The following is a 26,577-nucleotide window of genomic DNA, read 5'->3' as shown; positions in this document are numbered from 1 at the left end:
TTGTCCCCTCAGCGTTTCTTATCAACCCTCCTTCACTCCAGAGTGGATTAGCAGAGTTAAATTTCACCAGATCCCAAACAAGACCGGTGGAGTAAGGGGGGGGGGGGTCCACCCAGCATCTGGCAGCCCACCATACACTATCTGCCTCTTATTTACCAGTGTGCCCAGTGGGAGGTTAGTGGGGTGTTGTGGTGGGGGGGTGGTGGCGTTGAGAGAGATAAAGGAACAAAGTAGAGGGCGATAGCGGTGACAGGAGGGCGGGCGGCGAGGTGGAGTATTAAAGCTCCAGCTCCTCATCTGGTACAGGTATGCCAGGTGACGCTCGCTGCCGCCACCTGCCTGCTATTGTGCCACCAACACAAAAGACTTCCCCTCCGACACACAGACAGACCGCACCAGTGAAACCCGAGGCCTTGATTAACAGTCACTGCTGTTTTCACAGAAACACACTAACAAACTGTAGAAACAGAGAGGACGCACGCAGGTTTGGACCAGAGGGAGTTGAAATGGTGCTGGTGCCAAGACGCAGGCCAACACTGAAGTGTGTAGCTGTCAGGCATGGCTGTGTGAAGACTCTCATTGTTCCCACACACACTTGCTCCTCTGACACGGTCAGTACAGTCAGTCGTGCAGATGATTAGATAAACAGTTGGAGTCCCAGACAGTTAGCGACTCCAGTCTGCGCGGCATCTGCTGCCCTCAACTCCACATTAAGTCTTAATTGAGTTGCACCTTGGAGATTGATGGGATTTATGTACATGAGTATGTGCGCCATTTTATAATTGTTTTTAATGAGTATGAAGCTTTCTGCCGCAGTTTTTGTGTTGCGACACGCTTTGCGTTTTGGCCGGACCTATCTGAACTCCTCGCGTTCATCTCAGAGGGGAAAGCGCCCCACATCTCTTTCTCTCCATTGTCCAATGGGATGATTTGAGAGGCGGGGCTTCTTTGGTTGTCACAACAAGTTTACAGTTGGTAAACAATGGAGGAGAAACTGGTGGTAGTGGTTGCTGGATACCCAGAGCTATACGACTTTACAAAGCACAGTTAGCACCATCTCAATAGAAAACAGCAGATAAGTGCAGTACTGTAAACGTCCATGATGGAGGAGAAGCTCCTGGACCAACTGGTGGTACTCCCCATGATCCAGCCTCTTTTTTAGGGTCTCATGTACCCACACAGATCTCTGTTTATCTGCTGACAGCCTCTCACCCTCAACCAGAGCTACAGACAGTACCCTCTGCCTCAACATGGCAGCAGCTACACACTGATTACTGCAGGATACAGAAACTGCAGATTGATGTGGTTAGAACGGGAAGGTTAGAATAAGTCTGTGTTGTATTACTACTTTGGTTTATGAACAAACACCTACTTTGTGTTTACCTTCATGCTAAATTAAGATGCTAGACCTTTACATCATATTTGCTAAGCCATCATCATCCTCACTGTGACCTCGTCACATGTCCACGTTTGGTCATGGACTTTCCACGTCCACATATGACGTCCAAGGTACCCTGGGTGTGTTGGTTGTTGATGTTCTGGGACGCCGTGTCAACTTCAGCCTGTTACATGCATTGTCTGTTTTCAAAATACACTTCTGTTTTCACAGGAAATGTACAGTTTGCATACAGTCTCTTTCAAAATAAAAGCACTACGTCGGTACAACATCGTGAATTGACGTTTTTTTTTGGTAGGGTTTAGGAAAAGAGAACAGGGTTTGGCTTTAGAGTCTTACAGGACGTGAACACCTCTCTCTTGGGTGAAAGTCAGTGTTTGTTGGATCCATCCACCACCCCTCCCAGCCACCCCATTCGGACTTCCACCGCCTTAACTTTCGTCCTTGTCCATCCGCAGTTCTACCTGACGCTTCTGGGTGCTTTAATGGCAACTGGCTGTGTATCATGCCGACGTTGAATGACGGCTTTCTTCGTTGGGGTCTGACGCTGCAAGTCGCTGCCCAAGCGCCAGACTTCAGAGTGAAACAGTACTTGTTAAGCATAAGTATGAACCTGTGTCAATGTGACCATGTTAGCATTTAGCTTCCTGTGCTACTCACAGAGCTGCTAGCATGACTGTAGATTCTCTGGATCACTACTTGACTCCTGACGTTAATAGCTGTAGTAACATCAGCACCACAACACTAAACAGGTGTATCACACATCTCAGAAGCTTGTAGGAGGAAACACAATCAACGTTCACAGTTCTCACAGTCCCCATGTGATGTCTCCGTCGTTGTTGTCTCCCAAATCCAGTTAAACTCTTTTTGTAGACTTAATTATTCAGTGTATTTGCCCTTTATATGGCACTCTTTATTTTCCTGTTATTTGACGTGGTTTACACACAGCTGCTGTTTGAAGTCACTTTCTCTACAAGTTACACACACACTCATTTCCTGTGTCTTCAATCAATGCAGGGCAGTGGCTCTCTGTGCAGACAGACATACAGTCAGTCAGTCAGACAGACAGACAGACACGCAGGGCAGGGGCTGGTGCTGCTGCTGTTAGTGCTGAGGCCCGGAGACTGCTGACCGATGCAAAATAGAAACACGGGGGTGGAACAGTTCGAGGGAGCGAATGAGAGAGTGAGTGAAAGCTGAAGCCAGACTGATGGCGAGGAAAGGGAGAGATGGTGCACGGGAGAGAGGGGTGGGAGGAAGGAGGGAAGGAGAGAGGGAGAGACATTATCGAGCCAGTGTGAGTCAGCAGGTTGACAGAGCCTCAGGGTGCGGCTCCAGCACATCACTGCTACTGTACATTTACCACTTTGTATTGAATCCATCCTGAAGTCTGACTCTTCCTCTCTGATGCAGCGTCACGCACCTCAGCTTGGTTTCATATTAGATATGAAATTATCAGAGACATATTTAGGGAAACATCTCTTACCATGTTAAGAATCAAACGTATATCACTGTCAGCCTCTGTGAGGGATGGTGCCAGTTTCTGATGATTGTTAACATTGATCAGTGCACAGATTGTCTTCAACTAAAGTACACTGTGAAGAAATATTGTCACTAACTCACCTTATTAACAGTTGTACGTCAGAAACATATAGACACAAGACGTGGAAACACTGAATCAAAACCTTACATTCACAACGGTGTGTGTGTTTGACCTGTGTGTGTGTGTGTGTGTGTGTGTGTGTGTGTGTGTGTTCAGGACCAGGAGACAACGTGCCGCTGGTGTTTGGCCTGGATGTGACGGACGTGTCGAGGTGGGAGGAGACGGTGCTGAACCCTGCACTGCAGATACTGGACAGTCTGAGAAAGGTGGGGCCTCAGCGGTCTGAACTCGCTGCCTCCTGTCAGCAGCTTTCATCTGCTGCTGCCAGGAGATCATGAATCTACTTCCTGCTTATCGTCTTTTGTTCCTGTAAACTTTATTATTCTACATTTTTTCATCACTTACTTTGTTGTTGTTTCTTTTGCTTTTGTTTTTCTTCCTTTCTCCCTCTTTCCATCACTGTAAATGTCTCTTTTATTTCCATTTGTCCCCTTCTTCCTACGTCCTAATTTGTCTCCTTCCTTGTGTGCTTGATGAATGTTGACGTCTCCACGCTGGCGACAGCGGAGACTTTATGTCTTTGGGGTTGTCGGTCCGTCCATACGTACATCCGTCAGTCCTGTGCTTGTGAACACGATTATTTTAAGATCGCCTCAAATGAATTTCTTCAGATTTGGCACCAACGTCCACTTGGACTTGGACACAAGTGGACGTTGGTGAAGTGATTAGATTTTGGTGATCAAGGGTCAGAGGTCAAGGTCACTGTGACCTTGCATCCCCCTCATTCTCGTCAACGCATCATCTCAAAAACAGAATTCTTGGCACAAACGTTCACTTTGACTTAATCGCAAGTAATATGGCAACTTGACTTGCTCGAGTATCTTGAGGTTTGGCCTCTCATCTCACAGACTCGCTGAGGTCACACGAGCTCTGAGGTTCAAAGAGAGCTCACATGTGACCTCAGTGACTCTGACAGGGTTCACACCTACACAGAGTTTAAAGCCTGCGACTCCACACCAGTGCGTTAGAGCTGAAGAAGCCTCTGGGGTGAGAAGCAAAGTGTCTTCAAGAAACTGAAGCAGTTGCCTCTGATACAACACGTACGATTACCACGACCTGGTTGATTGAGAATCTTCACTGACACTTGGACTCCATGATGAAGTGATGAAATTTTGGTGGTCAAAGGTCAAGCTCAGTGTGACCTTGAATCCTTCTCATTGTCGTGAACATATCTCAAGAACACTTTTAGGAAATTTCTTTACATTTGGCACAAACGTCCACCGAAGAATAAACTGATTCAAATGTGGTGGTTGATGGTCAAAGGTCACTGTGGCCATAACTTAAGAACTCATACGCTAATTATGACAAAACTTTACACAGATGTCTAACAGTGAGAAAATAATGAAGTGGTGACATTTTATATCCAAAAGGTCAAAGGTCAACTTCACTGCGACATCATAATGTTCTGCATAAAAACGCTTTTCTGGCCAAGATTCAAGGTCATAACTTGGGGAAGGAATCTCCGGGCACCTCACGATTCGATAATGATTCAGAGGGCAACGATTTAATAATAAAACGTTTATCGATGCATCAAAATTTTTTATTTCAGAACTTGATTTATTTTTCTCTTTTTTTAAAAAACCAAATAGATCCGTACAACGGGAAGCTCACAATAGAAGGATCTTAATAGTGAGTCTCAGGAAAAGCTGCTTGCTTGAAACGTTACGCAGCATTAGCGTCCTTTAAACAGGAGCCACTTGGTGTGCAGATCTGTTTGTTTCTACTTTGCCAGATTTGTCTTAGATCTAGCACCCACGTGACGGGATACTGGAATGTGTGTTTTGTTTTTTATAGCAATGTGCCAACAAACACAGCAATGCACCAACAAAAGCAGTGAAGAAGAACACTGCTAGATCGCAAACAAGGATGAAACAATTCACAATTTTAGATATTAANTATCAGCTTTGCAAATGTTTCACAAGGAAATTCATCCGACATGTTTGTGACCGCACCGATACTCGTGATTTCTTCTGGTGAGTGATACTGAACGGAAAAAGAAACTTAACAAGGCAGCTGTAAAACTCCTAAAACTAAAAACCTTTCCGCTTCTTCAATCAGGGGGAGGAGCCAGCTATTCAGCCAATCAGAGTGCAGGGGGCAGAGCAGAGAAACAAACGGAGCCACCACACATGTGACCTGTGTGACAAAGTGATCATTGGTGACCTGGAGTGGACAGGTGAGGCTGACGACACGCATCAGACAGTAAAACACTTTCCTTGAATCTGTGTTTGTGTGTAGTCGTCAAAATGCTGAGTACACACCTGCGATCATTTCCTCTTGTTATTATCTGAGTGGAGGCCGCACAGACCACCTCAGGTTTCAGGGACAAGTTAAAGAAATAAACATGTTGTGAAACTCAAATGCCACAGTGTCATAAAGACTGACGGCCCCTGATGGCCCCTGGGAGCTTTATTTTTCATGTGCAGTGTCAAACACATCCAACAGTATTTATCGTCTCTACCTGCAGCTCACCTGAAGTCCAAAAAGCATCACTATCATGTGAGGAAGAAGATGAAGTTGGATCCAGCCTGCGACCAGTCCCAGTTAACAGCTGCACCTCCTGTCTCTGCTGCAGAGCCTGTGGAGAGCGTCTCCGAGGACCCTGGTGCTGCTGTCGCCTCGAGCACTGCCGACACCTCTCAGGATTCTTCCCCAGACAGCAGGACACCACACGAGGAAGTACCTGAGACGTGTAGAGAGTGACACAGACTCTGGACTACAGACGTCATTCAGGTTTCCAGCACTGCTCTGCACTAACAGCTGTTTCCCTACAGTCCTTAAACTTTACCATAAAGCCAAACTGGAGCTCTTTTAAATTCTTGTTATATGAATGGGACAAAGGACCCACTGAGGCATGTAGACACAGACACACTGAACGTGGACGGCAGAGAACATGTTGGGAATACTGGAGTCGTAGCAGCACTGATGTTGACGCTCAGGACAGTTCAACAGTGTGCTCTGCTTTTTGCTTTTTGGCAAATGCATCCATCTTTTTTTCCACTGCCTGAAAATATTTTCCAGAGAATTGTAAGAGAGGTTTATTTTTCTATTTTTAAATGAAGTGAGGATCGTTCAGACTGTAGCTGCAGACTGAAGATCAATTTCAAATGTCTTATCATTTCAGGATTTAAATCTTGTTGCCTTATTAGCTTTATCACCATGCACTTTAAATTCACCCCGTTGGTTAAAAATGTTCAATAAACCAAAGGATCTTAAAGTTTCTCAGTGAGTGGACGACGATGTGTTTCATTGTTTGGGAACAAGACAAATCTGTGGGCTCATGTTTTATTAGCTCTGTCAGGTGAGTCTGGTCCCCTCTGCTGTGGACAGGTTTCCAGTAACCTGAGATCTGACGAGCCAATTACAGCCATTTGTCTTATATGTGACTCGTTTGAGGTGCTGAGTTGATCATCATGTTGATTGAAAATGGTTTTGGTCTTTGCTGTTTTAAATATTTTACTAAAGTCAACTACACTTTCAGCCTGGAAATCCAGACTCAAATCTAGAAAGATTTTGAGTCTGGCCCTCACCGATACACCCTTCCTACCCAAGGGGCGGCGCTAACTGAGGCATTTCAAATGCCGCCGCACGCAATTGGATAGCACGATGGCCAATCAGAGCAAAAAACGAGGTGACGTATTCATTACACTAAGCCCCATTTGTTTGCCAACCAGTGGGGCTAACTGATATATTATGCTTCTAGGGCAGTCTTCTGTTCCTCTCTCAAGGAAAAAGATAAGTGTAGTTGGCTTAGTGTTTCTTCCTCTCTCAAGGAAAAAGATAAGTGTAGTTGGCTTAGTGTTTCTTCCAAAGCTAAACTGAATTCAGCAGCTGCCATCTTGGCTGTTTACTTTTAGACTCCCACGGCGCAGCGCTGTCCTCATCATGTTACACCCGCCCAGAGCCCGCCTCTGTCAGATAGACTGATCTGATTGGTCCAATAGGCGATTCAGCGGGCTCTGCTCGTCGGGGCCAGATCCCCGTGCAGTGCAAATTAGAATTTGCGAGGGGGCGGGGCATTTCCAGGTTACTACACTTTACATTTTCCCCACAAATACAACATGCTAACGTTATTAGCACAAGCCTATGGCATTTTACATTGTATAAATTAGCCTAGCAGCTAGCAGAGATTTCCTCTGCTCAAATGAAGCCAGGATAAATCACACACAAGACTTAAAATGCTATTTTAGTGGAGGCTTTATTGTCTTCACAATTTATTGTTTCTTATCTGTGAAATTAAAGTAAATCAAAGCTTTGTTTCCACTGAGGGAAATGGTTTCAGCTTACAGAGACAGACAGGAGGTCTGCGTCACTGTGACGTGGAGTTACATTTCTGGGGAGGTGCACATCAGGCTACAGTGTAGGTACGCTGTTGATTGGATGCAGAAGTATAAATCCCGCTGTGAATTTGTCTGGCGATATCAGACTGTGTGTTCTGTGCCACTGAAGTAAAAATAATCAGAATCAAATCTAAACTGTATTTCACAACAACGTTGTTTTAGCTCTTTGTGTATTCGTGACTCGTCCCCTCATCAGTGCTGCTGTCTGTCAGCGGAGCTTAGCTGAGCTCCTCTCTGCTCTGACAGTAGAGTAAACTGCCGGCTCAGGCCGTGAGGAGAGAGTGTGTTTTCACAGCGGTGTTTGCAGGTCTTTGTTTATCCAGCGGCGTGGTGTGTACCCCTTTCAAACCAAGGTGTGCCTGCCTGCTGCAAAACCACTTACACAATACCTGGCACCGCTCCAGAGGCCTCTTTTTGGCGCTACTGTTCCCTCTCCTCACCTGCCACTTTTTCCTCTTGCCTCCCCTCCTTCCCTCCTCCCCTCCTTCCCTCCTCCCCTCCTTCCCTCCCTTCCTAAGAATCAGACAATTGTTCCACATTCCCGGCTAACACTCCATCATCTCTGCCTTTAAGTCTTAGACGTATTCTTTCAGTACGACTTGCGAACAGGCTCTCAGTGTTTGACCTCATCCACATGACTAAAAATATTTCCAACCATATAATAGCTGGAAGTGTGTGTGTGTGTGTGTGTGTGTGTGTGTGTGTGTGTGTGTGTGTGTGTGTGTGTGTTTGGGTGTTTCTTTCCTCCTGTCGGACATTTTTTAATCAGACTTTCAGCTGTTTTCTTTTCCGCTCTCCATCTCCATCAGCTCTCTAATTACAACAACAGAAACAAAGAGAGATCTTTGAATGAGAGGAGTTGTTATCACCAGTCATCTGATACATGTTTAAAAGCCTCACATTTTCCGGAGCAACTCTCTGTGTGTTATGTTCTTATCTGGAGTGGCTCGGCGAGGCCGGCCTGGCACCTCCAGGCACTGCTGAATCACTCCACATTTAAAGAAGAAAGCTTGTGCAACTCAGTGACATAAGGCCTCTTGAGCTCTGCCTACACGCACTCACAGAAGTGGAGAACTAGGGCACGGTCACAAGGCTAATTAGTGATTTACACACCGCGATCCAGTGGATCATCCACGGACACACACACATGTACTGAGTGAACTCATTAGCTGCAGACAGCGCGCACAAAGAATCAACACACCAGACCGGCTTTGAAATGGGAAACCGGCAGCGCTGGCCTCCCACACACACACACACACGCACACACACACACACACACACACACACATACAAGTGTTCTAAAAGTGGAGTTTTCTGCTTTCATGAGTGTTTGATTTGATGATTGCTGCTACTCCAGCGAGCTTAGAGCAATCCTGTGTGTGTTTGTGTGTGTGTGTGTGTGTAGTATGTATAGCAGCATCAGTCAGCCTGCCGCACGGTAATTCACCCAGTTGCAGCGTTCCCTTTCTGTCTCTCCCTCTCAGTCCGGTCCTCCCTATAGCGGCTCAGTAGCTGTGTGTGTTCACAGAGCACACACTGTCCTATACATGAGGCCCACCGTGGGGGAACTGCAGGCTCACTTATGTAACACATGCTGCAGTCTATAGATGCTTGTTGTCTGCGTCTGGCCTGTTTGCTGTGGAGTTTTGGCCTCTGGTGATGGCTGTCCTGCACATACTGCATCCACTGTGTGCTGCTAATTCATACTTTACACCAGACGTCAGTTTTCTACACATCACTCTGACATTGACTCGTCACCTCGTCTGTATGATGAAGGATATGTGATGATGGTGTGTGTGTGTAGTTTAGTGCTGAAAAGATCAGTCGGCAGGAAAGTAGATGATGTTGATAATCAATGAATTGTTTCAGTCATTTATCGAGAAAAATTGTTTTTGCTTTTCAAATGTGAAATCAGAGTGTCTGTTTTGGAATCCTGTTCATGATGCGCCTTAACAACTGTCAACAGGGTCACTGTGGTTCACTCATTTTATCCCCGTCTCCACCAAACCCTTTCAGTCCAGCACCTTTGGAACCAACAGTAACCCTTCAGACATGGTACCTAGACCCTCGGTCTGTTCAGACAGTCCTCTTAAGGTGCGGACACACCAAACCGACATCAAAGAACTAGCAGCGACGAAAGCCAACTGTTGCGTTGTCCATCAAAGAACTAGCAGCGACGAAAGCCAACTGTTGCGTTGTCTACATCGCCTCACGTCGCCTCACGTCGCCTCACGTCGCCTCACGTCGCCCTGTGTCAGTTGCATTTGAACACACTACACAGACTACATCCGATGGCCAAGTAGCACGTACGTTCTGCGCCTGCGTGAGAGAGAGCGGAGTGAGAGAGTGGTACATCCTGTCAGCCGAGGGGTTTCCTATCTGTGCAGCCGAGCACCGCAGCACCTCCACGGACTATTACATCCAGACGGTCCCGGTGTTTCCTCCGCAGGCTCCACTTCACTCAGCTGCCCGATAAACCCGCTGCTTCTTCCCACTTTAACCTGAATAACAAACCAGGGCTCGGTGCTCCGGTTGGATCCAAACGGAGAGCCGGGGCTAGCTCAGAGACTAGCGGAGGCTAACTGGCTGTGCTTCCCTCCGGTCATGCTGCGGCTAACGCTCCGCTAGCCGCTCCCAGCTAGCTCCGGTTTGTTATTCAGGTTAAAGTGTGAAGAAGCAGCGGGTCTGTGGGGCAGCTGAGTGAAGTGGAGCCTGAGGAGGAAGCACCGGTTAGCCCCGGTTTCACTACAGGCAGATTCACTCGCTACAGGGGCGAGGAAATAAAACCTGAACAGCCAATCAGAGTAATCTCTCTCACCGACAAGCTCCGCCACCGATTCAACATGCTCAATCGGCCGAAAAGCCGCCGACGCCGAAGTGCCGACGGTGCGGGACACACTACAAAAACTAGGGCAACAGACGCTCACCGACGGCCCGACTTTGGTCGACGGCCGACCATTGGCTTGGTGTGTCAGGGCCTTAAGACCAAGCCTGCTTATTAATGCCACACTGCCTACGTGAGCACAGGCTTACACACGTGCAGTGTTCACACAGACTGCGGTGCTGCTGCAGAGCTGTCTGCTGTATTTCACTACTACTGTATTTCCACAATTAAAAGCTGGAACCTCACTCATTTATTGCACCGTGCAAGAGGCCACATGGTCAACAACACAGTCATGCACATATTTCACAAAATAAAACCTTGTATTAACACAGAGACATTGTCAGAGGACCTTTATTTCAAACTGGTGAAAGGCGCTTTAATGTCAATACGATTATCAAAAAAACATTGTCACTGTCTACTTTTGCTGAACTGTGCACATCACATGGAGAAAAATAGGATCCTATTTGCCTGATCAGTGCTGCTCACACAGCCAGTGTGGCTGCTTTAACCTGTTAACACAGGGAACCAAAATAAAACTACATGAGTTTCCACAACACGCGCGCTGCTCACACAGCCAGTGTGGCTCAGGAAGACCGCGATTGCAGTGGATGTGGCAAACACTCTGAAGAGGCAGGGACGCACTGTGTTCGGCTTCAGTGGATAAATAGATCTGTCTGTAATAAACTCCTAAAATCTGGTCTTTTTTATATTTAAGTTGTCTTGGCAACATATGTCATAGGTTACAAAATATTAGGCTGTTTAATTTGCCATTAATACATTTATTTATTTATTTGGTATATTTCCCACTGGACAGGTTGGCTGTATTTTAATCTGCTGGACAACTTCAGGTGATACCGGCCAAACTCAGGCGTATTTCAAACTCAGTTTTGGGGACTTCTTGTTTGTTTGTATGCTGCTGATGCTAATCACGGTCCGTGCTGTTGAACTTGCAGAGCTCTGCTGTAGTAGTGTGTCATCCAGTGACTGTGCGTCTAGGTAATTTGAAGTCCACTTAATCCTAATCTCTAATCCCATTTGACTAAACATTCTCTGCCATCTGGCCCTGGCGAGACGAAAACACACTCACGCGCACCTCCACACACGCAGGCAGCTAATCAGATAGAGCAGCAGCTGTGGTCCAAGACCCTGTTGACCGGACTGGAGCTGTTATTTATGAGAAATAATGTTTGTAGATAATACAGAAGGACAAATGTTTGGCAGCGGCAGAACACTAGACACCACACAGCCCTACAATCTGAGGACGGGGAACGTGAAGGACTCAGTTAGGAATGTGTAAATTTTTTGTCTCTGTAAGCAGCTCAGTGAAGAGCAGCACAAGGTTCACGATCAGGCTGCCAGCTGTGGTTTGTTTGAGCTTTATCTTGAGTGCAGAGAATACAGAGGGCTCTCGTACATTATTTCCCCATTGATTGATTGTGTGTGGGTTTGTACTGGTACATGATACATAGTGAGGACCAAAATATAATTAACAGAGTGAGGACATTTTTGAAAAGTGAGGACGTTTTTTTCCATAGGTCTGTTTGAGGGTTAAGACCTGGTTTCAGGGTTCAGGTTGAAAAAAGGTTAAGATTTAGGTTAAGGTAAGGGTTGGGGTCAGGCATTTAGTTGTGATGGTTAAGGTTAGGGACTGTTCTTTACTTATCAGAGGAGGGGGTGGCTGCAGTGTGACCCTCCCCGAGTGACTGGATGAAAGTATGACCCTCCCTCCATCGTAAATCAGTTATTAGACTTTTAAAACTAAAACTAAAAAAGCCTCAGTTTTTCACTCTTGTCGCTCACGCTGGTGAGTTCAGACTAACGGTTTATTTTTGGCCAAATTTCAATGAGACATAGAAAAAGTGATTTTAATGAAATATCACTATTTTAAGTTTTTTAAGAAAAAAATGTGTGGGTTGGGAAGAGATGTTTTCTTTTTTGTCTCCAAAAAATATCGCTAGAATTTGGAAAATCACCAAAATTTGAACAGGATGTTTTCTTCAATTCAATTCTACAAAATGTATCTCCAAAAATTATTGTTAAAATTAGAGAGTGGTGTTGATGAAATGCCATTATTTCAAGCTCAGATTTGGTTATGTTTATTTTTTCTAAAGAAAGTGTTTGTTGCACATGATGTGTCCAAGGACTGTCGGAAATATGAAAATCCAACAATAATTACTGTTTTTACTGTTTCTGTGTGAAATGGTGTAATTTTGGTGATTTTTAAAGAAAACTTGCCCGTATGTTTTCTTTCAAACTCAGCAGTGAAATAAAAACAAAGTACAGCCATTTAAATTTGTTTACCCGTCCCCTATGCTAAAAAAATTGAAATAAATAAATAAAAGGTCCCTCCACAGTGCTTAAAAATGATTTGACTTGCCTCCCTCCCTCCACCATAAAACTTTTTACAACTAAGTTTTTTAAAAAAAACAACTCTGTTTTTTACTTTTGTCGTGCGTGCTGGTTAGTTCGTGCTAACAGTTTATTTTCGACCAAATTTTTGAATTTTGAATGAGGCATAAAATAAAGTGATTTTGATGAAATATTAGTTTCAAGCTCAGAATTTGTTATGTGGTTTTTTTTTTCACTAAAGTGTTTCGTTTAAAAAAAAAAAAAAAAGGCTGTAAAAAATTTTTTAAAGGAAAAAAAAAAAGCCAGTTTGGAAGGTTTCTTTTCTTTAACAACTGCCAAAATGTATCTCCAAAACTAAAATTGTGTGTATCACCAACATTTGAAAGGCATGTTTTCTTTAAAAGAAGAATAATTTAAAAAAGCCAAAATTTGTCTCCAACTTTGGAAAATCACCAAAATTTGAACGGCATTTTTTGTTTGAAAATTGACAAAATCTCCAAAAATTATTGCAAAAATTTGGGGGAAAAATCGATGGTAAAATAAATATGTAACATGTCAATTAGGGTCGGCATGAGGATAAAAGTACAAGAATGTGTGTGTGGGTGTGTGGGTGTGTGTGTGTGTGTGTGTGTGTGTGTGTGTGTGTGTGTGAGCTTCCTGTGTTCAGGGTCAGTGTTTTGCTGTCGATCAGGAAGAGGACAAAGACAATTCAGAACTTGTGTGTTGCGTAACCAAGTGAGAAACACAACACTGTAAGGTGTGACTCTGTCAGATAAAAGAGCATTGTGTTTTCTGTGTGTGTGTGTGTGTGTGTGTGGGGGTGTGTGTGTGCGCGCACATGAAAGGGGTCTGCTTTTGTTTCAAGTTTCACATTAGCAGTATAATCAGAAACACATACACCATAACCACTGTATCTGCTCTCGTGCTAGTGTTTGAAGTTCTCTCAGCATAACTGTAATAGCTGTGTGTATCTGTATGCACTGTGGCTTACACACACACACACACACACACACACACACACACACACACACACACACACACACTGGGGCAGAGCTGCACAATGAGAGATGAGTGTGTCGCAGCCTGATCCAGCAGAGAGACGATATTTTATGTTTCAAGGCAGCGATCTGATGTACAGTATGCATCCAGAGCCAAGTGCAGACCATCATTTATTGATGCGTGTGTGTGTGTGTGTGTGTGTTGTGTGTGTGTGTGTGTGTGTGGGAGTGTGTGTGTGTGTGTGTGACTATAGGGACAACCGAGGTTCAGTGAGTTCATGCAGCTTCCTCTCTCTTTTTTTGTCACGCCGTCTGGCTCCTGAAGTGGCCGCCGTATACGAAAAAGCAACAGAAGGACGAAAAGAGGAAGAGATGTGATCAGATGTGAAAAGCCTCCGAGGAGAGAGTCATAGGTGCAGTGTGTGCATGGCTTCATATAGTCTGTCTGTCTCTCTCTCTGTCTCTCTCTGTCTCTCTCTCTGTCTCTCTCTCTGTCTGTCTCTCCGTCTCTCCCTGCTGCATATTTCCTGCCCAGTTATGTAATGCGGGGGCTGCTCGGTACTTTTTCCCTTCTTCTTCTTCTACCCTTCCCAATCCAGAGCCTGACATGCCTTCCTGTTTTTCCAGCAACCCAGTGAACTCTTTTCCCAGGGCAACACTCAGGAGGGCACACACACACACACACACACACACACACACACACACACACACACACACACAGAGTACATACTGTATCGTCACGTATTGTGCTTATTTTAGACAAAGCTGCTTACTCTTGATGTATTGTGTCTGGTGGGCCACATAAATGTCATTGTCTCACTCCTCTCACACTCTGGGTTTGTGTGTGAGTGTGTGTGGGTGTGTGTGTGTGTGTGTGTGGTTCTCCTGTTATTTTCTTGTTTATCTGTGTTCACTTGTTTTCACCTTTGCTCTCAGGCAGGAAACGGGTGTGCCAGCCCATAAACGACCAACAATACAGCCCGACTGACTGCTGTAATATGTGTGTGTGTGTGTGTAAGCATGTATGTGTGTTCATTTTATTGCATATGTGTGCACAGGGAGCAGTGTACACTCTGCAGTGTACTGTAAGACAAAGAGGGTGTGTGTGTGTGTGTGTGTGTGTGTGTGTGTGTGTGTTTCTCCATTGTCAGTAGCTTAAGCTGGAGCCGGCTTTTTCCCGCCAGTGCGGTGTTTTGTGGGAGGGGTTTTGGCTGGGCTCAGCAGCAACAAAGAGCCAGAGCTTCCCGCCCGATATGCTAATACACAGAGAGTGGGCGGGGCAGGGAGCCTCCCCAACTGCAGAGCTTAACGCTTTCACTGCCACGGTGGAAGTCGGCAGACAGTGTGTGTGTGTGTGTGTGTGTGTGTGTGTGTGTCCTCAGAATGACAGAGCAGTGAGGACAGCTGAAGGCCGAGGAGTACGAGTTTAGGGTTTAGGGCTGATTTAGAATTTGATTAAAGAAGTCTACCTAAGATGCTGGTCCTCCGTTGACCTTCATTCTTCTTCCCACTCATTCATTTATTTGTGGCCGGGAGTTATTTTCCCAGTATTCACCGGCTCATTATACATTATCCCGCTTATTACACGGCTAATTATCAGTTAAATAAATAATGTTGTCTGCCTCCGCGAAGTGCATTAAAACCGACCGGATTCGACAACTTTTGGTGAAAGTTTTGTACTCACCCAGGCTTAGTGGACTGAACCGAGACATAAAACTTGCGTAAAATGTCATTAAGCATGACTGCCGAGTGTGTATTCAAATCCGTGTTCTTTTGTTTTTGGCAGAGAAAGTCTGTATTCTTATTTTTCAGCGGCATCCCATTCCTCAAAATCCTTGTAGCTACTCTCCAAATAAGTTAAAAGAAATGTTAAAATCAGCCACTTATGTTTGTTTTTTCCCTCGGAAGTTGTTTGACAGCTGCAGTGTTGCAGGACCGCATCCCTAGCAACGCTGGGCTACATAGCAACTGTGTAATGACCGTTGGTACTAGCAACGGTCATTACACAGTAATATCAGACCACTGAATGCCTTGACTGACCAATCAGAATACAGCATTTAATAGAGCCGTGTAAAAATTAAATATATACACCAGCCAGGTATTCATTGCTTCACACTGTTGCAGTGCAGAGAGAACTGTGGACACAGACGGAGCAGCAGACATGGTAAAAGTTAAAGTTAACAGCACATTGCACCTGGTGTAAAAGTTACAATCACCTCTCACCCATCAATCTGATCTGATCAGCTCTGATCTGATCGACTGAACAATTAACCTCCAAAAAGCTGTGTAACAGGTTAAAAATATATATATATATAAATTGACAAAAATGAACTACATGTGGGCCGGCAGCAGGTGAGAACAAAAATCTATTTTTATTTTTCAGAATAAAACGCAATAAAAAGATGTGCAGTATATGTGTGATAAGCCCTTTTTAAACAGGAACTGTGCAAATTTGCAGGAAAGCCCAATCAGTCTTTTTTCAGCATTGGCAGTATAAAAACAAAATCGGGGAGTGCAGCAAAATGCCGCCTACCTACTTTTACGTTTATACAGAATGTGCCTTTTTCGGGGCAATGGGGGGCGTGAGCAAGTAACAAAACGTGTAGCTCAGCGTGTGACGTAAACAGTGACGTGGGAGGGAAGCCGCGGCTGGTCAGTCCTTCGGCGATTCTCTCGTAAGTCGGCCCGTTCTTCACCGTCCCCGTCATCAACAGCTCCTCCTGTGGCGGAAGGCCGCCTCGTTCTTTTTAAACTAAAAGGGTTCCACCAATATGTCTACCCTACGAGGCGGAAAATTGGGCACCTCGGATCAGCTCACCAATCCGGCTCTGTGTGTCTAAATGCCCGCAACATTCGCGGAAAATCTGTCAGTGTGAAAGGGGCTATATTCTAACATCTAAATCACTATTATCAAGCTGCAGTTGCTTTTATTTTGAAAGTCAGTGACACAAGTGTAACCTTTGACCCCGTGGTCATGTTGGTCACCGACGTGGAGGACTTCAGCCATGAAACTTTGCAGCCCGAGGATGAGGTGGCAGCCTACATGGAGTTCAAGACACCCAAGGAGGATCCTTTGGAGGTTTGATGGTGGTGGAAGGAGCATGCTAACATGTTTCCTAACCTGGCAGCAGATAAAACACGAGCAAAAAGCTTCATTCTCATTGGAAACTATTACAAAAATGACCTCCAGCTGCTAAAGTGCCAAAGTTCACAAAGGTTGAACATGGTGCGAATTGATGATTGAGCTGACTGAAGTACTTTTCTGAAGATGACACAACCCAGAGAGAAGTAAAAGTGGAGACACGCTGTTATAGAGGAAGATCAGGCTCCATGTTAATGATTAGGTGGAGATGGGAGGGGATAGACTTTTCCAGTCTCTTGTGTGGTGGAATGAGCAGGAAAATCCAATTTTCTTTTCATGTCATGGCAGGTGATCATGGCTTATGTCTGCCAGACACAATAACAGTGCTGAATGATGAAGTTCCCACAGTCATGTGCAGAAGGAGAGAACACTGTGAGGTTGAAATATACAGAGACTTTTGCCTAAAATGTAACTGAACCGTCAGTGATGCTCCTGAAGCATTGTGGGTGTTCCTCGTCATTGTCCAGCCTTTGACGTAAGGTGTCTTCCAAGTGACACATTGGGAACGTTCAGCGCCGGCACACAATCTGCTGCAGGAGACCATATATTCATTGGGTCCTCACCTCGCTACAAAGACTTTCCTCCCTCCTGTCACTCCTCACAAACTCCTCTCCTCCCCCTCCACAACCACAGAGACACCCAGCAATTGTCTCTCACCATCCCCGCTGAGGAAGACACAATGGTTAACTGGAACAATACCTCCTCCAGCTCTTCTTCAAATGTAGCCAAACCAAGGCAGCCACCGTGTGTGTGTGAATGTGTGTATCTCCTCCTGATTGTGTGTGGAGCATATGGCCCTCTGACATCGCAGCCAGAAGGTCACAGTCTGAAGGAATGCAAGTCATTCTGGGAATCTCTCTGCCTCCCTTACTCTTTAACTAACTTAGTTATGAGGCACTCATGTTCACACACAAGCTTTGATTCATGACTTGTTTGATACACGTCAAGCACTTGATGGCTGGATGGTGAAAACATTCAATCACTGCCGGGTTAGGAAACATGTTAGCATGCTCCTTCCACCACCATCAAAGGATCCTCCTTGGGTGTCTTGAACTCCATGTAGGCTGCCACCTCATCCTCGGGCTGCACAGTTTCATGGCTGGAGTCCTCCACGTCGGCAAACAGTTCGATTGCGTGCAACAGTCACGTGAGGGAGCAGGCAGAAGGCGATGTCTGACGAGCAGGGAGTCCAAAACCAGGAATACTCACAGGAGAAGCTGCCACACCAGTGTGAAGCCGATTATAGACAGAGAGGGACTCGTCAGCGGTGATGATGAGTGGAATGTGCAGCCACACGGCGAAGCAATCCACAGCACAAAAGTCCACAGGCAGATGAGCAGGTAAACTCAATATGGAGAGATGGGTGACCAGAAAGGCGGAAGCAGAGCTCTTGATCGGGAACAGACGGCTGAGTGGTTTACTGGGGAGCAGGCGAAACAGGAGAGTGAGGGGCAGGTGGGGTCAGCAACAAGGTAACAGTCTGGGAATTAAGGCTGGAAAGTGTTGCACAGGAATGGCGAAGAACACTCTGACAAGGAGAGTCTGTGACTGTCTTTACAGTGGCAGAAGGTAATGATCCACAGGTGAGAGGTGTTGGCTTGATGAGGTGGGTGTGGTGGACTGGCTGGATGCGGGAAATGTGTGGACAGGTGATAGGCTGGCAGGTAGGTGTGGCGGCGAGCTGAGAAGATGGCCTGTATGGCAGGTAAAAAGTGCACACTGTGACTTAGTTGTAAAATATTACACATGTACTGCACATCTTTTCACTTTGTTTTATTCTAAAAAATAAAACATAGATTTTTGTTTTTTCTCGCTGCCTGCCCGCATGTAGTTCATTTTTACCCGTGACTTTATATATATGCGTACTTTTACCTGTCACCGACCCGCTGCAGGACTCTGTGCCAAACACTGAGCGTGAAACTGCTTTATTCAGTTTTTGCCAGTTTAAATCACCTGGTCTTTCAACACATTCTCACGGTGTTTAAATCACCTGGTCTTTCAACACATTCTCACGGTGACCTCGTCACATGTCCACGTTTGGTCATGGACTTTCCACGTCCACATATGGCGTCCAACGTACCCTGGGTGTGTTGGTTGTTGACGTTCTGGGACGCTGTGTCAACTTCAGCCTGTTATATGCATTGTCTGTTTTCAAAATACACTTCTGTTTTCACAGGAAATGTACAGTTTGCATACAGTCTCTTTCAAAATAAAAGCACTACGTCGCTACAGCATTGTAAATTGACGTTTCTTTCCTTCAACAACAGTTGCACATGGTTGGGTTTAGGGAAAAAGAACAGGATTTGGCTTTACAATCTTACGGGACGTGAACACCACTCTCTCGGGTCAAAGTTTGTTGGACCCATCCACCACCCCAACGTCTGTCCCAGATGGACTTTTGCTGTCTGAACTTTTGTCCTTGTCCCGCCAAGTTTCCCCCTGACACCACCGGGCCCCATTAAACTATACCGACAACCAACTGTGTATCATGCTGACGTTAAAGGACGCCTTTTTTGTTGGTTTCTGACGCCGCAAGTCACTGCCCAAGTGCCGGATTTCGATTACTTCGGCATGAGGCTGTGCTCAGCCTGTTTCTTTTTGAGAGGAAGAGACCTCTGCAGACAATTCTGCTCCCAGTAAAAACCCTGAACAGTTAACATGAATTTTAACTGGGAAAGTTTCAGCTGGTTTTAATCTGCAATCCTCACCACTAGATGGCACTAAATCCCCCTAAATCTCACACACTGGACCTTTAAGTTTACTTTGAATATAATACTTGTCTCAATCACTTGATTCAGATTTAAATACAAGAGTCTTTTTTAACATTGTGATACTTCAGCTGATCCACAAACCTCTCCGTACCTTAACACTACATGGTAAAAGCAAATAAAACGTCTTGATGACACTCTGATACAGTTCAGATCTCCAATCAGATGATTACACTGGTTTCCCAGTAAAGTAAAAAAAAAAAGGAAAACTTCCCTCACATGCTAACAGTTGTTTAGGAGCGTGATGCTGACATATTGTCTTTGTTCCTTTGTTCCCTTTTTATTGACCATATGTAAATGAGCAAAAGGTTTTCAAAGGAACAAAGAAACTTTATCTTCTGTACAAAAACACACCAAACCACCATCTCCGGACTGTTTGTGTCGTGGTATGTACTGTGTATTCTGCACACCATTGCATCCCTTATATACACACACACACACACACACACACACACACACACACACACACACACACACACAGATGTAATCAGAAGCAGATATCAATGAGGAGCATCTTGTTACATCTTAACTGTGGGGAGGGGGCGACACACTGAATGATACACACTACCCCTATTGTGATGCTCCTACCTTGGGGGAAGGGGTGAGGGGTAAAAGGTGGGGGTGGGATGAAGATGGAGAAATGCAAATGTTTCTATAATCTTGTCCCATTGTATGCTGAAGAATGATAGAAAGAAGGGAGTGAAGAGACGAAGAAAACGCAGGGAAAGAGAAGACATGTAGATCGAGATGGGGGTTAAATATGGTGGTGGGTTAGGGTGAAGACATGGTGTGGGTGAGGAGGTGGTGTGGGTGAGGAGGTGGTGTGGGTGGGGTGATGAGACCCCAGGGGAGAGGCTCTGATGGTGGGCTGTGATCACTCAGGTGGCTACCTTTCACCTCGGGGGCTCTCCATGTGTCGGCTCTGGCTCGTGACAGATGTCCCTCTGAAACAGCAATAATTCTCCAGCAATCAGCAGATGATACTGTAACAGAGGAAGAGGAGGAGGAGGAGGAGGAGGAGGAGGGGTTAAAGAGAGGAGTCAGAGAGGAGGGGGGGTAGAGGTCGTGAATACTATTGACTTTCCCTGAAATGATGTGATGCAGGACTTTTTCTGTGCACTGCTCTTCTGAGTATCTGTGCACGTGTTTGCACGTAGCTTCATTAAATCTAACACTCAGTACATTTCACACTACAGTCCCTGCTGGACGAGGACATTTAACTGGTCTACTGTCCTCCAGTATACAAGCACGGGAGACTGAAGTATGTCTGACTCTATGATAGGTTTATGAGAGATTTAATGTAACTCTCTCAGCTGACACATCATGAACTGTGTCCTCGTCCGTCCAAAAAGTCACGGCTCTGGATTTCTCCATGTTGTTACCAGCTTCTTCTTCTCTTATACATTTAATGCTATTGCAAAGCCCGGGGCGGAAACTGTGGAGCATGCTCAGAGCGCCTCGGCCAGTTTGGGTCTGATTGACTGCAGGAGTCACATGATCTGGGTGTGTTAGTCCCACTGTGACAAATTCACTTTAGGACCATTTCAGTTGGACTAAAGAGGGATTTATACTTCTGCGTTGAATTAACGCCGTAGCCTGACGTGCACCTCCCCAGAAATACTTTTAATTTACTTTAATTTCACAGATAAGAAACAATAAATCATGAAGACAATAAAGCCTCCACACACTGTGTGTGATTTATCCTGGCTTCATATGAGTAGAGGGAAAATCTGCTACCTGCTAGGCTAATTTATACAATGTAAAATGCCATAGGCTTGTGCTAATAACGTTAGCATGTTGTATTTGTGGGGAAAATGTGTCCAGATAAAGACAAGTGTTTGTCTGTGAATGCTGCGAGTTATAGTGAAGCTGATTTGTGTTTGAAACTGTCTCTATTAAGCCATGTTTAATGTGTGTTTAATGTGTGTTTACTGTGTGTTTAATGTGTGTTTAATGTGTGTTTAATGTGTGTTTAATGTGTGTTTACTGTGTGTTTAATGTGTGTTTAATGTGTGTTTAATGTGTGTTTACTGTGTGTTTTGAATCAACTAAACTTTACAGCACTTCACAGAAACCCCACCGCAAACTAGTGTTCTGGAGGTGTAACTGCAGAGTGACACAGACACACCACCACACAGACTCTGCATAGAGCTGACACATAACTATAAATCCACCTTAACATGTTTACATGTATTTTAAAGTCCAGTTTTAGTCGGACCGACACAATAAATCCATTTTCTCTGATGTCATGTGAACACACTGACTGTAGTGAATGTGCTCTCTCTCTCCTCTGCTCTCCGTCTTACAAGATGCAGTGACCATGATGAGAACATGTTGCTGACATGAATACATGGTGACAATTACAGTGCGTGCGTGCGTGCGTGCGTGCGTGCGTGCGTGCGTGCGTGCGTGTGTGTGCCAACCGTGGCAGTAAATCCATCTGTACTCAGCTGTTATTATCTAACCTGTATCTGGGTGTATTTCTCCCGTACTGACACCTTCATCAGGCGTGGATGGCGGAGACAGGCAGCACCCACGGGTGGGCGGGGCTTTGATGGCACGTTGTGTGCACATGTTTGTGTATTTTCGCATGTATGTGCACATATTTCTGATGATATATGTTTGTGTGTCTATGTGCATGCATGTGTGTTTAACTTGTGACTGTGTGTGTGTGTGTGTGTGTGTGTGTGTGTGTGGTATCCTCCAGGGAGGCTGATCCTGGGATCAGGCCTGTAAATCATTGTGATTGATCAGTCTCCTGCCCCTCCCCTCCTCATTCCAATCCGATCCCCCTCGCCCTCTCCTCCCACTCCGAGCCCTCTGGTGATTAATCACTCAGTCAGTCAGACAGGTAGCAGTGACATCATCCAATACAACCCCCCCCCCCCCCCCCCCCCCCCCCCCCCCCCCCCCCCCCCCCCCCNCCGAGCCCTCTGGTGATTAATCACTCAGTCAGTCAGACAGGTAGCAGTGACATCATCCAATACACCCCCCCCCCCCCCCCCCCCCCCACTCCCACTTAAAGAGACACACAAAGAATTTGTAGTCATCAGATGACAGAGGAGACATCCACTGTGTCCCCCAGCAGTCACCATATTTGTATTGTCTCTGGCCTCGTTCACATATATGCAGATATATTTGAAAATATATATTTATATATATTTTTCTTTTTGTTTTGACCTTTTGTCCACAAACTGGGTTTTAGGTCACTTATCTTTTGTAAAACTCCGTCCAGGGCAAAGATGTTTGGAGACTGTTTTTAGTGTTGATATGTAGACAGGGAGGTTTTGAGGCTCATGTAACCACTGTTCATACTGTGGAGAGTTTTATTAGTAAACTGTAACTATAAAATGAAAGGATGTTTTGCTGCCTCTCACAGCAGCTGGAGTCTGAGAAAAAATAACTTCATTCACTGGGCCGACTGCCGGCAACTTTTAAGGTGGAACGTTAACTTGTAATGTTACTCAATGCATGAGTTGATGACGTGAATCCATCAGCACACCTTAAATTTCACTGTGACAACTTTGACCATCACTTTAGTTTTTATATGACACACACTTTTAGTAATTACTTTAAAAATATAGATTAATTTGGAGCGGATTATGTGAAGGTCATATATTCTAATCCTCACTTGCTGTGGGCTACAGCAACACTAAACCCCTGAGCTTGCCTGAGAAGGACTAAATGCACAAAGCTGCTATTTTTAAATATCCCATGGAGAGAGACTCTCACTGCAGCCTGTTCTATTTTGTTGTGAAAATGTGGGCGTGCAGCCTTGTTCTGTGGACGATAAACCAGGTGCAGACTTCCATCTGTGTCACCGCTGATGAGGAAATACAGCGAGTGCTGGACGGAGCAGTGAGTGACAACAACCCCGCCCACATTTAAGAGGACTGTCTGAACAGACTGAGGGTCTAGGTACCATGTCTGAAGGCTTACTGCTGGTTCCAAAGGGACTGGACTGAAAGGGTTTGGTGGAGACGGGGCTAAACATGCAACATTAGGTGGAGTTCACATTATTACAAAACTTTATTAAGATAAATATTTTAAGATTTTACTTGCATGTCTTGGAAGGTCATGGCTCATTAATCATCGGATGATCGAGAGTCATTGGAACATTTCTTTTCTTTTGGCCTCCTCTTCATTACATTGATTGATTGGCTGTATGTTGACGCCAACGCCTCACATATCAAACCAAGAATATCTATACCATATCTACGAATGACCACATTCAGATATTATATTACACATCTCATTCAGACCACAGTAACGAGCTCCGTGCACTCCGACTTGCTCTGTGACCCGGAACACTGTGAGGTCTTTTGAAAAGATGTGTGCTAACAGTCAGTGTACACAGAGAGAGTGTGAGCATTATTATTACTGACTTGAACAGCTATTCAGTGTCTTCTGCTCCTGATTGTGTCCTAATGGCCTTGTGTACATATGTTATGTTTCTACTGTAAAGATCAGGGACTCTGTTGGACCTGCTCAGTCATGTCAGTCAGATATGCACAAACATTTACAGCATGTTCAGTCTGAGAAAAAAAAAACATTTCCTGGAATAACTGCAGTACACATGAAGAAGCCCAACCCTGCTCACTGCTGACTTCTACCGCCCCCTGCTGGACACGTAGCCTCCATGCACACAGGATCATTTCTCCCGGTCCCCTCGGCCAACAGATACATTTAGTGTCGTTGTGTTTTTGTTGTTGCAGCAACAACACGCAGCTCAGCACAGTTACAGTTACACATCCAAAATCTACAGTTTAGCACGTTGTGCAACTTTCAGGATCAACGTCTTTATAATTTACTTTTTTAAAACTTTTTTTTCTTGGTAAATTTCTACCATTTTTGTTTGACTTTTTCGTCTCTACCTCTTGTTCAGGTATGCAATGCCTTTCTTTATATTTTTATTTTGAGGTATGATTGTTGTTATTTAATAGTAACAGTAGCAGTAGAAGTAGTATATTTAATTCCTGCCAAACTGTGCAGACGTCCAGCAGAGACCACGTGGACAGAGGTTACAAACTTTCCAACCTCCAAAAGGTAAAAACATTCTTTTGGTTTTCTTTTCATTTCATTTTTATGTGGATGTGTCAGAATATTGCAGTGAAGTGTTTCGTAATTTTATATAATATTCTTATATGGATACATATCAGCATGTAAACATTCAGTTCAATTCGGTTTCATTTATGAAGGCCAACAGGGGACAGAGAGAGATGCACAGTGAGAACAATGAATAATAATGTTTAATGAAAGCATATATGATATATTTATATATTAATATATGTCAGTGACAGTAATAATCACACATGTGTAATAACAGTAAAGTATAACTAATAATAATAGCAGCTGTAGTCGGCATCAGGCTGGACCACGACAGGAGCACAACCACGACCCACAATCCAGTCGTAGCCATGATTCGATTGAACCTGGCTCCGGAGAAGAAGCCTGTTAGTCGGTATGTTTACTTGCATCAGTGCCGTGCACAGACAGTTTGCAGGGCAGGTGCTCCAGTGGAAAAAAGGGCACCCTTTCTTTTGCTTGCATGAGCGCAAAAACAAACAAACAATGCATGTGCACCCTGCCTGGAGGTTTCTATCTGACAGCACCTTGAGGCCTAAATATACATTCAGTACATCTGAGCACAGTCATGAGCAGGGAGGTGTCTTTGGAACTTACATATTAGGTGTAGTGGCAAACTTAATCTTAATTCCACAGCCACTCAAAGTTGCTAGCAGAAGGCAGAATAATTGGTCTTGACTCGTATGCACCGTGTATTTCTACTCCTTACTCATGAAATCAAAGAAGAGCCAGGTCGTAGTCTTGACCGTTTATTTTCCACGTTGCTGTATATCCAGGTTACATTTTTATCCACAAATTCTGAGCTTCTCTCAGTCGTAAAAACATGAAAAAAATTAACCATGGGTGTTCCACATTATGCATTTCCAAAGCCTGTTACATAACGGTAACGTGACAATAACTTAACGGTGACATGATGGTCAAAAAACCTTTTTACACCGTACCTCGCACAGCTGCTAACACACTCAAACCTCTATATTGCCTTTTGTGCCGTGATGAGCGTGCGCAGTGCATAGTTCAGGTGTTACAAGAATAATGGGTAACTGGATGTTTAACATAAAAGACTAATGCCATTCAGGGGCTTACATAAACAGAACAAGCAATAATAGCAACGATCCACATTAATAAAGTATAAAAACACGCTATAAACCAACCAACTAAATTGTACAATCTTAAGTCAACATTGGCTCCTACATTAGGTGTCTAAATATCTGTATTAGGGCCCGACCAATTTAATAGGCCGATTATAGCCGTTATGTTAACCGTCGATGTTAACACTTATATTTTTATCACTAATAAAATGCAGGGAATATGGTGTTTTACTTAGAAATGATGTCCTTGTGTTACTTTTTGCACTATAACCTACCTCTGTTAAATTGACAATAATAATAAGAACTCTGGTCCTGTGAACATACATGTGAATGTCTTAATTCATATAGACTTTGCATGATTATTTTATTTCCCAGAGGTTTACTGCCTTTTTGCACATCATATTTTTGATTTATTTTGTGTTCAAATTGTTCATATGCTGCTTGTTTCACACAATTTCTGATAATAAAAGTATTTGAAAATAGTAAAATGTTCCTCCTTCAATTTATATCTTTGTAACGAGTGTTTGAACTATATTTAAGCCATCAAGAGCAGGTATTTCGGGGGGTTTTAAATTGAAACACGTAAAAATTTAATTGGCTGATATATCGGTTATCGGATTTTTTTATTCCATAATATCAGAATCTGCATCTGCCCCAAAAAGTCCATATTGGTCGGGCCCTAATCTGTATTATACACACCTAGCATAGCAGAGAATAACAAAGAAAACAGGGCGCTTGATTTGTGTGCGGCTGCCAAAAGGGAAGTTGCAGAGGGAGGGACAGGGACTTGACTCAGATGCAGATGTCGAAGATACAACACACTTTAAATTGAGCATTGGTGCAATGGGCCAAATTCAAAAACTA

The 26,577-nt window shown here is 44.5% G+C and overlaps 1 protein-coding gene and 2 long non-coding RNA genes across 3 annotated transcripts in view; 2 read left to right on the top strand and 1 right to left on the bottom strand.

Moving 5' to 3' along the window:
* The window catches only part of trit1 (tRNA isopentenyltransferase 1), a 47,330-nt gene extending 41,056 nt beyond the window's left edge, over positions 1-6,274 (top strand). Inside the window, 3 exon segments of the mRNA XM_050035500.1 lie at positions 3,156-3,265; positions 5,118-5,235; positions 5,527-6,274. Coding sequence (XP_049891457.1) covers positions 3,156-3,265; positions 5,118-5,235; positions 5,527-5,762 — 464 coding nt within the window. The 3' untranslated portion in view covers positions 5,763-6,274.
* LOC126384513 (uncharacterized) overlaps positions 1-21,574 on the bottom strand; it is a 173,663-nt gene extending 152,089 nt beyond the window's left edge. Inside the window, exon 1 of the long non-coding RNA XR_007569297.1 lies at positions 21,278-21,574. This is a non-coding gene — a long non-coding RNA (uncharacterized LOC126384513). The remainder of the gene's footprint in view (positions 1-21,277) is intronic.
* LOC126384510 (uncharacterized) overlaps positions 1-26,577 on the top strand; it is a 250,992-nt gene that overhangs the window by 145,415 nt on the left and 79,000 nt on the right. Inside the window, exon 2 of the long non-coding RNA XR_007569294.1 lies at positions 22,825-23,458. This is a non-coding gene — a long non-coding RNA (uncharacterized LOC126384510). The remainder of the gene's footprint in view (positions 1-22,824; positions 23,459-26,577) is intronic.

This window comes from Epinephelus moara, chromosome 22 (assembly GCF_006386435.1).
Source record: "Epinephelus moara isolate mb chromosome 22, YSFRI_EMoa_1.0, whole genome shotgun sequence".
Taxonomy (NCBI): Eukaryota; Metazoa; Chordata; class Actinopteri; order Perciformes; family Serranidae; genus Epinephelus; species Epinephelus moara.
The sequence above is the reverse complement of the archived record's forward strand: the minus strand, read 5'-3'. Positions and strand labels throughout refer to the sequence as shown.